The 11,885-nt window shown below is 55.2% G+C and overlaps 4 protein-coding genes across 4 annotated transcripts; all 4 read right to left on the bottom strand.

Moving 5' to 3' along the window:
- Nucleotides 1-52: 52 nt before the first annotated feature.
- CC84DRAFT_1222427 (uncharacterized protein) lies at nt 53-2,870 on the bottom strand (the record flags this gene model as incomplete). The annotated part of the gene is made up of 5 exons (XM_018183367.1): nt 53-892; nt 944-1,329; nt 1,387-1,554; nt 1,617-2,507; nt 2,606-2,870. The coding sequence occupies 5 exons, from the start codon at nt 2,868-2,870 to the stop codon at nt 53-55; spliced, it is 2,550 nt and encodes an 849-aa protein (XP_018030475.1).
- Nucleotides 2,871-3,223: 353 nt separating this feature from the next.
- CC84DRAFT_1263820 (uncharacterized protein) lies at nt 3,224-4,442 on the bottom strand (the record flags this gene model as incomplete). Its single annotated transcript, XM_018185260.1, has 6 exons — nt 3,224-3,349; nt 3,410-3,608; nt 3,673-3,858; nt 3,925-4,219; nt 4,277-4,334; nt 4,382-4,442. 6 exons carry the CDS (start codon nt 4,440-4,442, stop codon nt 3,231-3,233), a joined length of 918 nt encoding a protein of 305 aa, XP_018030476.1. The 3' UTR covers nt 3,224-3,230.
- A 791-nt stretch (nt 4,443-5,233) lies between these two features.
- CC84DRAFT_1168971 (uncharacterized protein) lies at nt 5,234-6,841 on the bottom strand. The gene is made up of 3 exons (XM_018179542.1): nt 6,688-6,841; nt 6,108-6,422; nt 5,234-5,821 (listed from the first exon to the last, which is right to left on the bottom strand). The coding sequence occupies exons 1-3, from the start codon at nt 6,698-6,700 to the stop codon at nt 5,505-5,507; spliced, it is 645 nt and encodes a 214-aa protein (XP_018030477.1). The 5' UTR covers nt 6,701-6,841; the 3' UTR covers nt 5,234-5,504.
- Nucleotides 6,842-6,995: 154 nt separating this feature from the next.
- Nucleotides 6,996-8,835, bottom strand: CC84DRAFT_1156155 (Phosphotyrosyl phosphatase activator). Its single transcript, XM_018176965.1, has 2 exons — nt 8,120-8,835; nt 6,996-8,072 (listed from the first exon to the last, which is right to left on the bottom strand). The coding sequence occupies exons 1-2, from the start codon at nt 8,779-8,781 to the stop codon at nt 7,250-7,252; spliced, it is 1,485 nt and encodes a 494-aa protein (XP_018030478.1). The 5' UTR covers nt 8,782-8,835; the 3' UTR covers nt 6,996-7,249.
- Between the last annotated feature and the right edge of the window lie 3,050 nt (nt 8,836-11,885).

Raw genomic sequence — 11,885 nt, forward strand, 5'->3', positions numbered from 1 at the left:
AGTGAGATTGTATGTGTGCTGGGCCGTTATGCTCGCCCGAAAAGGTATCTAGCTATGTGTACGACTCCAATAAACCCGCGCCTACCGTCCGCCCGCCGTCCCGGAGCACGATCCTACCTCCCACCTCCAAAGGCAGGCCTGCTGAGCCCTCGAGCTCGATGCGAACCCGTGCTACTTCTCCTGGCCTCACTATTCTGGGCTTCCTCCGAGTTACCTCGCCTGTGTTCTTATCTAAGATACTCGCCAGCGCAGTGATGAGTCCTGTCGCCTGTTGCTTCCCACGAAACACGTCCACAAACTGCGGCATGACATGCTCGAAGGCAAGCATCTTGCACGTAAAGCTCTTGACGAGACGCACAGGGGCTGTAGGCGCGCAGAGCAGGTCGCCGAGGCGAAGATGTACAACGTCGATGTCGACAAGATGGAGCGTAGGGATCTGGCCTGCGACGGCCCAGTCTGCAGGTGAGCCGTCGGGGAGCTCGATAGCTTTGATGGTGGCGGTCTCGCGGGAGGGGAGCGCGAGGACAACATCGCCAATCTGAAGCGTCCCAGCTTCGATCTGGCCCGAGATGCTGAGAGGATTCTGCCCGGAGCCGCGGAAGACGTCGTTGATGGTGAGTCTCAGCGGGCGCTCGAGGGCACGAGGTTTGGGCTCGGAGGCTTCCAGTGCTTCGAGGAAAGTAGGGCCAGAGTACCACTCTGCGTTCTCGTCGGCCACACGTTTGGTGACGTTGTCGCCGGTGAGGCCGGCGCACGGGATGAAGGTAATGTTTTTAAGGGAGAACGAGGCTGTTTCGAAAAAGGCTGTTGTGGCTTGGCGGACTTTGTCGAAGCGTTCTTTGCTCCAGGAGACAGTGTCCATCTTGTTAACAGCGACTATGAGGCGTTGGATCTGAGTTGGTCAGCATGCATGCTGCGTAGCATGTATAACGGGACAACTTACGCCCATGCTCCTCACAATAAGCGCGTGCTCCTTTGTCTGACCTTTGAGCCCAGACTGAAAGCTGTTTTCCTGTGCGTCGACTACTAAGACTGCGAAATCCGCCTGAGATACGCCAGCAATCATGTTTGGAATGAAGTCTCGATGTCCAGGGGCGTCCAGTATGGTAAAGCTGGTCTGCTCCGTCTCGAACGGTACTGTGGCTATGTCGACGGTCACACCACGACTTCTCTCCTCCGGAGTCTGATCCATGAGCCACGCGAGCGCAAAGGACGACTTGCCAATGGTCTCAGCCTCTTGGCGAAGTTTGTCGACGGAGCGCTCGTCCACAACCTTGAGGTCGTACAAGAGACGGCCCATGAGCGTGCTCTTGCCGTGGTCTACGTGACCTATTCCTCTACGTCAGTAATGTGGCGCCCGTGCAGCACATGCAAGATGGCACCTACCGATCACGACGAAGTTAGCCACTTTTTTTAGGCCACAATTCCTGTATTCGTCTACCACATTGAGATTCTTGCTCTTGACTTTAGTCTCAACCACGAGCTTCTCCACTGATTCTGCCAGCTTCTCTCCGTCTGTGCTTCCTTTTGTCTTCGTTTTTGACTTGGGTGCGCCTATCATGACTTAGAGTGTGTTATATACAGAAGAAATGGCAAGACAAGTCAACGACCCGCACCGGCGCTGCGTGCTTGCGCCTGCCGGACCAAGTCGTCAGGGCTGGGTTTCGAGAAAGGGTCGGCATCTGTGAAAGCTTTGGCGTTCGCATAGGGCAGCGGGAAGCTGTTCAGCGCGCTTTCGACATGCTGGTTCCTCGGCTCGTCCTGCGGAGAACCGCAAAGTATGGCACCGAACATCGACGGTTGTTTGGCGCGCAGGTTGGGAAACTCGATGCGAATTCCTTGCGGTTCAGGGATGGGCTCCTCTTCGACGGGCGCAGGCTCTGGCGGTGGAGGTGTCTCTGATCGCTTTTTTGGGTATCGTGGTTTCGTGTCATCGCGGACCGGAGCAGAAGCAGGTTTATCTCTGATATTGAGCCTGTCGAGCAATGCCACAGCCTTGTCTGCCGCAAGACCGTTGGCAGCGGCGTCTGCCTTCGCTGCGGCTTCCTCCTGCTGCTTTTGCTTCCGCTTCGCTGCCAACGCCGCCAGTTTAGAAGAGCCGCCCAACAAGCCGCCTTTATGGGTCGCAGGCTGAGCCGTGATGGTGGCAAGCCTGCTGCAGGGCACATTTCCCCAGGGTACGTCCCAGAAGAAGTCTTTGGTACGCGCAGAAGTGTAGTCGGAAGCACATGATGACGCTTGGCTTCGCGCTGTTCGTTCCGTGAACGGCGTTTCCCGTGACATGGCGGCAAGTCCATCCCTCAGCGTCTCGCACAGGCTCGCGATGCTCTCACCCTCGCCATCAATGGCCAGATTCGACATAGCGCGGGCCGTTGACTCTGTCCCGCAAATCAACATGTGCTTACCGGTAGATGTGGGTGTCTTCGCATCGGCCGCGCCTGCCGCTTGGTCGAATCGAGAGACCGCCTTCGGTTTCGCTGGTGCTGGCGCTTTTGGCGCGTATTTGTCTGCCACATCATGATCAGCCAAGATCCCATCAATCGCGTTGTCGATGGACTGCCACCAAAAAACCATTTTGTCCCTGCGCCAACGAGACAGTACGTACTCTTGAGAAAAGTGACGCTCTTCCCAACGTCATAGTAGTAGTTCCACAGCGCATCTTGGATATCGACCTCCTTGACTTTGCTGTACTCGCTTCCCAGCGCCTCCCTGACTTTGATCACACCGGCAGCCATCTGCTCCTTGTCCTCCTCGCTCATGGCTTCACCTTCTCCTTCGCCAACATACTCCTCTTCGCTGTAGTCATCGTATATGTCGTCGTCGTCGTAGCCCACAGTCTTGGCGCGGGAGAAGCCTGCCTTGGGAGGCATGGTGGGAGGCGGTGCGCGTGTGTGGCGGGCGTGTTCAGAGCGGCGAGGTGTGCGGTCGTCGTTGAAAGTGGTGATGCAGCGGGGTGTGTGCGCTGGTCGCTAGATTCCGCGCGCTTTCTCAGTCGCAGGAGCGGTATGTCTGGCGGGTGGATATAAATTTGTATTTAGGGCTTAAGGTCCCTGGGTGCAGCGTCTACGGTGACGAGCTTCGTAGTGGGGCAGCTCAGCAACCACACATCATTGATGTGTTGCGCCCCGCACTAGGCTTCTCCCGCCAGTTTTCGGGCACTCGCACGAATAGCTAGCGATCAGGGACGAATTATAGCTCGTCTACCCCTGCTTGAAACACACGTCTCCCTTCTACGATGATGGCGCTTTGTCCTCTACCAACTTCTCACCGTCCCACATCGGGCCTCCTGGATAAACATAACCCGCATCGACTTTGCGACCGTAGTATTGGTCGTCTGACACGGATATCCCTTCGCAATCTATCAGCTTCGAATTCCAACGAATCGGGTATAAGAAAGGTTGTTCCATACCGGGGGACGTTTTCGACAAGCCCTCAGGTATCTTAATTCCTGCAGGAAGTTCTCCATTTATAGCACTTTCCACCTCGATATGAGCGCAGGCTGGGTACAGCTGAGGCACAATACCACTTTGGATGACTCCGGGCCAGATATGATCCACGCGGAGGAGATATTGGCCCGCCGGTGTTTGCTTGGGAAGCTTGAAGATGAACTACGATTTGGGTATCAGTGGCCAACTTCGACTTCAGCGGGCTAGATGTAGGAGCAAAGCTTACGCGTCGCGACCCGTTGTTGCCGTCGAGCGGGAGCCAGAACACAGGTTCCTCGAGCTCGGGTCGGATTTCCAGCCCAACAGTGTATATCTTGACCCATTCGCCGCTACCATCGTACGCGCGGACATCTTGTCCAGCGGGTGCCTTCGACAGATGCACAATCACCGGCCCTGGATGAAGTATGCTAAACTGCGGGCCACGAAAATCAGCCTCTTCAGTACACCCTCGATGTGATAGGAATGTTCAAAAACTGACAAGATTCGGACTCTCCTCACTGCAACCCCCTCTTCCCCCAGAGCAGTTATACCATTGCACATCCGGCACTTCGTTGTACGTGTTCCAATTCAGAGGCGAGAACGGAACCGGCAGGAATTCGAGCGTGTCTCCTGCCTTGACCTTTAGGATCTCTGTGCCCTGCGCGTGGGCCACGTTGTCGCGGCCACAACGCACAGAGTCTGGCAGGTCAGAGGGATATGTCGGGTCGACGTAGTTCCGGTTTTCTACAAAGGCTGGCGGACTGTGTGGCTCTACGAAGGGCGTTGTTCTGTTGCTGCCTGAGCGTTAGCGAAGGTGGGACGAGACAAGTGCGACGCTGTTGGCAATTCACCGGATGAAGCGCGTTGGGGTTTGCCATTCGCCGTTGAGCGCAATGCGTGCAAAGTTCACTGGTCTGTATGAGCTGTCATGGCCGAGACTGGAGGGGCTTGCTTACTGTGAGACTGGCCCACTGAGGCCAGACCGATGAATGTAGCGAGCAGAGTCAAAGTAACCATGTTGAGTAGGCCTGTTTGAGGAGGTGTCTTGGATGGGATTTGATTTAGACCTCCGATTTAGCTTGATATACACTTGAGCAAATACCAGAGAGAGCTAAAGTACAGCAGCCTGTAGTTTACCTCGCGTCAGAACATAGTACTGAATGATTTAGCCTGATTGGTCTTTTGTAACACCTTCTCTGCGGGACTTGCGCTGTACCAATCTTGTGGCATGGCTCTCTAGACTGACACCAATCAGAATGAATTCGAGTACAACAGTGTGCTACCCCGCAAGCAGTTTCTAGCCTACACTACCTTATCCAAATGAGAATCAATCCTGCTCCGCCAATTGTGTAAATAACCATATTCCAGTACACGTGAATAGCGACTTGGCTTTTACCCAGCCCATCCCTGGAGACTCTGGCACTTTGGATAGGATAGGTCTGATAAGAGAACATCTAGTTGTTCTTTCTAGACTGACTCCTGAGTACGGTAATGTAACCTCTGCTGGCTAAGCTATGATCCTGATATTGTCATTCCTAATCCCTCCCCTAGCACGCCCTATTAGCATCCAGCATTTCGTGCCGTACTAGAGGGAACGTCAGAGGCAGAGGTTTTCGAATTTGGCATCGAGTCTGTAATACTCAACTTGATGTTCAAGTTGAAGTCCCCGACCTACAACAAGCTCAGGACCAATTCACGCGGTTCATGTCATCACCATACTACCTGATGACTGCGATTTGTTCATACTGGATGAGTTTATGTAGACCTCGCACAGGCCTTGCACAGCATCAGAAAACATGGTCACAGAGCGTTAGAATACTAGTCTCGATTTTCAAACTCCTTATATATCCGCAATGAAGTATTGACTAGTCGCTTGCTAACAGCAGCCCCGGGGTATAGGATTGTGTGCGGAAGGAGACAAAACCTTTGGGTGTATTTCTCTCTCCCGCACAACAGTGATATGCAAACGAGAAAGCACTGGAGAGGGGGAAAAATAAGAGAAAAACAAAAAAGAAAAACTTCCTCCATTACCTGCTGCCCGCACATTGTGTCTACAAAGAATTCGCACGTTCCATGGAATCACTCCTTCTTCTCGGTAGGAGCAGCGGCGGCAGGAGCCGTCTCCGTGGTTGGAACAGTAGCAGCCGGGGCAGATGCCGCAGTCTCCTCCGGGGCGCCGAAATCGGGCTCGTCGCTCAAGGGACCGCTGGTTGCACTCATACCCGGGGCATGCTTAGCAGCCGGGACTTCGGGGAGTGGTTCTTGTGCAGCTGGGGCGGGAGCGTCGGTCGCCTTGGCCTCGGTAGCCGCAGGCTCAGTTGCGGTGGGAGCAGCGGGCTCCTGGGCGGCGGTGGCGGTTGGCGGCGCAGGAGCGGTGGCACCCGCAGGCTCGGGAGCTAAAGTAGTTGCAAGTCAGTGTACAGTACAGAAAATCAAGTCGTCCAGAAGGGGGTATCGTAGGTCGTGATGGTGTCGTGAAATGCGTGAAGTCGTGAAAGTCCGGAAATCATAGCGGTCGTCCTCTCAAGGCAAAGAGTGCTCAAGCCGCTGACTTGGTGCTGCAAGTGGGACGATTTGAGACCATCCCTTAGGAGTGCGTCGAGTCCGTGGCGACCTTGTGTCTTCGTCTCGATCCGTCGTCGCATTGCTGTCCATAGAACTTGAAACTTGGAGATGACCTACTTTGAGTCGCCTTCTTCACCTCGGCGAGGGCGGCCTGCTCTGCTTTCTTGTCTTCACCTTCAGCGGCGACAGGCGCAGGAGCAGCTGCCGGCGCCGGGGCAGCCGGGGCGTCGCTCTTCGATGCCGTAGGCACGGTCTCGGGGGCGGTGGCGGGAGCAGGCTCAGCGGCCGTGATCGTCTCGGTGGGCTTCGTGGTGGGGTTAGACGGCTCGGCGGGAGTAGCAGCGGTGGGCGTCGTCTGGTCCTTCTTGTTCTTCTTCTTGCTGCCGAAGATGTTCTTGAAGACGGCCTTGGCCTTGTCGACCGCGTCGAGAGCTTTATTGCGGGGAGACATGTTAGATAGATATCACGTCGATGGATAGCGGAGAGTGAATGGATTGGTTGAGTGTTTGGGCGTGTATGGGAAGGTGGGAAGCGAGGGCGTGAACAGAGCGCATCTTGCGTGACGAGAGAGGCAGGCAGAAGGCAGGCAAACGGATTCTATCGAGGCGCAGGTCATAATGGGACACCGCGCTCGAGGGTACAGCGCCATTGCAGGAGGGCCGCCGGTGAAGTGAAGTTGAAGCCAAACTGTACTCACGAACGCCAGGCATGGTGACGGTGAAGCTCAACAAGCAGCTCTTGCAGGCCGGTGGGTGCTCGCAATCGAGGATATGCAGAGGAAGTCACAGACAAAGGAAGCACACGAAGAAGGAACGTGGGCGCACCTGCAGTTAAAGCGCGTGCGCGAGAGACGGTCTTGCGGAAGCTGCGACCTGCGATGCGCGCTAGACCAGCGTCTGGCCAACCAGGCCCACGCGCGTGCCAAAACGCACGGTGCACCACGCCTTCCCCCCAAAATAGTGCCCCGAGCGTACATTAGCAGCCCCCAGAACAGACTTGTGTTTCATCTTGTACCAGGCCACGCTAGTGGATTCATTTGCTTGATAACTGCACTGCCTCTTTGCATCTCCGATCGAGGGGATACGCAGCGCTCAATATATCGTCATGTGCATTCCCGCGTCTACACTGTCGCCTTCTGTAATTCCGTCAGCCGCCAGCATCGTGCCCGCCGACCATTCAATGCTCCGATCTCCGCCTCATGCGGCCATCCCTCGTTAGTCGTCAGCATATCATCGTCATCAAAGACCAGCTTCGAGAGTCTAGTTCTGCGGCTCCCTGTCCGCCCATGGGGCCCGTGTGCTTGGGACTGTACCCCGCGTCGTCGACGAAGCGGCTGCTCCCGGCCTAGCCCATGGCGTAGTAGTCGTCGTGCCCCCTGATGGAGGGAGAGGCGTCGCCGACGCCCACGGTGCTCTTGTGGGTTGATTGGGCCCAGCGGGAACACCTGGCCCCTGTGCGCGCGATGGAATGCGCGACGAAGCCCATGGTGCCGCGGTGCCGCTCGAGGGCATCTTTGTAGTCTGCGGATTGCCATCGGCGAGGGGGTCTCGCATTGCCGGTTGGGGGCGTACAGAAGGCGCGTTTGATTTTGGCTGTGATGAAGTGTGAACACTCGCTTGGATCTCGCTGGCCAAGGGATCACGTTCCCACACAAATAGTGAACCAAAGGGGAAGTGCTGAACGACCGGGAATTTAGACAGCACCTCTGCGTTGTACATCTTGATCATGCCCTTGTTGATCTTTGCCCATCCCGCTTTGACTCCAGATACGTCAAACAGGATGGGGCTATGCTCCCAGAATGGCCCCCTTTTGACGTCGTAAATGAATCCAATCGCGCTGAAGTACATGTTGCGGTTGCGCTCGCGTTCGACGGCTGTCGCCTTGGCTACATCTCCTGGGTCAGGAGCGGACGGGAGAGACCCCTCCATTCTGAATTCATCAGGAGACGATACCGCAGGTGAGAACTGCGCAGAACCGAAGATATAGGGCAAGAAGGAATGGTCGTCCAGACCCCACACCCCGTGAGATCCTGCAGGCTCGAGAGTATATGTCAAGATCAGACGCCGTATCAGCTGAAGGTATCTAGGAATCGTCAGCGTCAAATTGGAACAACGGCAGGGGCGACCTACGGTTCGAATATACCCAATACGATAGCTCGCTCGGTCGCGCCGTCTGTGCCCGGAGGAAATGCGCCCAGCTTCCACAAGCATCCCAAGAATGCCAAGAAGCTCAATTCGTGCCCCGACCCGTAGTCGAGCCTCTGCGAGCTACCAAAACTTCCGATGAGATAGGTCTCAATCTCTTGCTTGGCAGTGACGTCTCCTTCAGATGAATCCTTGAACGATCCGAGCGCCTCCGCAGGCAGATACTGATCCAAAAGATCCGAGACACGCTCTCTTACTATATCAGACCATTTCCGAAAGCTCACGTTGCCGAATCGACGTGGACCAGGATCCGGGGGTGCTTCGTCGATTATACGTGACAGAGCCTCCAGAAGCTTGGCGAGATTCTGTACAGTGGGTGGGAAAGGCACATCGGGATCCTGCAGCGTCCATTCCTTAGCGCTGGCAACCCCGGATGTTTCCCCTTCCGTCTTACGAGGTAGCATGGCTACGTTCAGCTGGAAAATGAACGTCATGATGTCGGTATAGGCCTTGCTGGAAAGAAAGAATGACACATGGTCTCCATCGTTGATACATTTGATGGGTACTTTGAACCTGTGGCTTGCACTTCGATCCAGACGCTCCAGAGCGCGAGACGGTAGAGGCGTGCTTGATTTGTCGTCTTGCATGTCGGGTGTTGGGAAAGTGATGTGGTGTGGAGAGTTTTGGCTTCGCTCGTTCCCTCGTGACACCGCGTTGCTTGGTTCCCGGTCAGTCGCGCCAGCCTCCCGACTTAATTCACCGCCCGACCCCACTTGAATCCTCCCCGCATGCCGCTAGAACAGCCAACAACCGCTTCTACTACCGGCAGACTATCATTATATGGAGTCCAAGGAGTGCATAGGTATGATACTTGTGTGACCTGGTTTCGCGCAGGCCCGGCGGCTAACGGGTGCAGACTGAACGCAGAACCCGTCGACTCTGGCGCGCCCCAACCATCCCCACGCGAGACGCTACAAGATGGCGAGCTCCGACGATCTCGTCGAATTGCAGATCTTCGCTGAAATCCAAGCCTCTGCCAAAAAGGCCCAGCACCAGGCACACGAGCCTCCCTCGAGTTCAGCCATCCTGAGCGCGAGCCTGCTCAACGCCGCCCGTCTCGACCGCCACCGCAGCACAGTCACCGCAGCGCCTTCATCTTCGCCCTCTCAAACCTCATATGACTTGCCGCAGAGCGGTCCCACGAGGAGGGCAAATAGAAAGGTGCGAGCTAGTGGTGCTGGGAAGCTGAAGCCAGTCGGCTTCTTTCGGAAAGATCCTGCGAAACAATCGCGTCATGAGCTGGCAAGAAGGGGAGACTCTTACGAATTAGGATTCTCCTCGCCTGAAAAGATCGCGGCCAGCCCACCCGCGAAAGCCCGGCAGAAACCAAAGGAGCGTGTGCAGCGCAATGCCTCGCCAGAGTTGGAAGCACCTGCACCCGCTGTCCAGCCGGAGACAGAGGAGACCACAAAAGAAGTGCCGGCAGGTTCTGCACCCGTAGCTGGAAGAGATGGAAACAATGTGGAGGAGGTACCAGAGACGCCTGCTGGGACCAGCAAAGGACGGCCCAACGACGCTTTGAAAGAGCCGGGAAAACCACTTCATACAAGCAAGCGCAAAGATCGGGAACAGGCCCCAAAAACAGGTCGACCCTCCAAGTCCCCACGCAAAGGCGCAGCGGAGGATGATACGGGCAACACAAGTCAATCGAAAAGTAGGGATGGCCCACAACGAGCTAGGAGTCCACAAGTGGTCGTTTCCTCCGGAGATCCTTACATTCGAAGCACCCGGGCTCCAAATGCGAAGCAAGTAGAAACCAATCCTCCAGAGCACGAAACCCCGGACGAACCACCTCAGTCTGCACAGAAACTACCTGAACAGGATCCCGAAATTCGAAAGCCACAGACTTCGAAACGTCGGAAAGCCAAGCAACTAAACCCGACGAGTACGATGACTGCATTGGCAATGCAAGCCGACGACGAAGTCTACCCAGCTGAAAGTTCTCGTCCTACTAAACAAGCGCAACAGGAGCCCCCTCCTTCAGAAAGAGGGCAGCCTCAGCGCCGCAAGGGAAGGAAACTGACATCTTCAGAGTCCATCAATGAGCAAGCTTCAACATCCGCTCAGGGACAGGAGACTCAGCCTCGGGAGATAGTGTCCAGACCTCGGAAAGCTAATCTTCCACAGGCGTCGAACAGGTCTGGGGACGCAGAGGTTGCACCTGGTCAAGAGGACGGGAATAGCGAAGTTGTTGCTACAAGACAGACACGGTCAAAGACGAAAACGAATCCCAGAGACCCCGTCTCTGTACCCACTGCGCACAGCGAGCGTTCACAGCGAGACACCTCTCAACGTCATCGACTAAAAAGGCCCCACAAACATGCTCGAACCACGGCTGACAACGTGCAACGTGAGCCCAATATGGAGCAAGAAGATGATCGTGACCGGGGAGCCACGGATGTAGATGAATCTTACCAGTCTCGTAACCAAGACGTGACAGATGGCAAGGATGACAGAGACGGCGACCACGACCACAACGCCCAACTTTCTGAAGTTGACATGATCTTCAAGTTTTTGGAGTCCGCAGAGTATAGCGGAGCCTGCCAAACCGAGGATGCCATGGCCGTCAAAGACGCATGTCGAATAGCTCTTGACGTTCTCGCCGATCCTGACTCAACCCTGGACGAGGTGTCCGTTACGACGAAACACATACAAAAGTCGCTCTCAAGATACGGAGCAGGCAGTGACAATAAACAGCGCAAATTGCTCAAGGTGGACGCTTATGCTTACCTGTTTCGGCAGGTCGTAAGCTATTTGAAATTACTTTATGACTGGCTCTTACAGAAGTACCGTGACCTCGAGTCATCTTTGGACTCCATGCGAATTGTCGCTCCTTTGGTCTATGCCATCGTTTCTCTCAAGGACAAAATTGCAGATTGGGACATTCGTATCCCTACGCGATACAAAGGTGTGCGTCTGATTAAGGACGTTGACATCAACCTCATCGTTCCCCTGCGGAGACTTTCACAGGAATACCTAACAATTCTACGCGATCTCAAAGACCAGGCTCGGAAGAGACGGGCATATGAGGAGCTTGAACAGAAACGTCGTGAACGAGAGCAGGATGAGGTCATCAAGCAGGAGATGGAAGCGTTTCGAATCGAGAAGCTGAATGGTTGGATTGAGCTACATGTCTGCCGACTCCGAATCGAGCCTTCCGCGCATCGGCGACAAGCATTGTCTATGAGACAAGACTATTTCGACAAGAAGGTTGCGAAGTGGACAGGCGAAGTGACGGGGGGCCGAGAAGAACGAGACGCGAATGGAGTCCTTTTCTCTCGATTAGACCTGTTCAAGAAGCGGGTCGTTCCCCCTGCGTCTCCATGTTCTGCTGATGCGGAGAAGGACTGGACGGATGAGCAAATGGAGGCGTTGATCTATGGTTTGCAGAACTTTGCCGGTCCCTGCGTCTTCCACAAGATATTCGAGCATGCTTGTGGCGTTGGTCAACCTCTGCGGCGATTCGGCGTTCCCGAGATCACGGCGAAAGCTCTGGATGTCAAGGAGCGCCTCCTAAGGACATATGAAGACCGAGAATGGAAGGATGTGCCGAAGTGGATCGAAAAGATACCCATACTGCCTTGAGGACGCGTCGACAATTGGATTTAAGGCGACCAAGTTTGGTATTGGAGAGTGATGGGTATTTGATACGTAGAGGGCCTCTTTGTCTTTCAGAGCAACGAATTCACGA

Source organism: Paraphaeosphaeria sporulosa (genome assembly GCF_001642045.1).
Source record: "Paraphaeosphaeria sporulosa strain AP3s5-JAC2a unplaced genomic scaffold CC84scaffold_13, whole genome shotgun sequence".
NCBI lineage: Eukaryota > Fungi > Ascomycota > Dothideomycetes > Pleosporales > Didymosphaeriaceae > Paraphaeosphaeria > Paraphaeosphaeria sporulosa.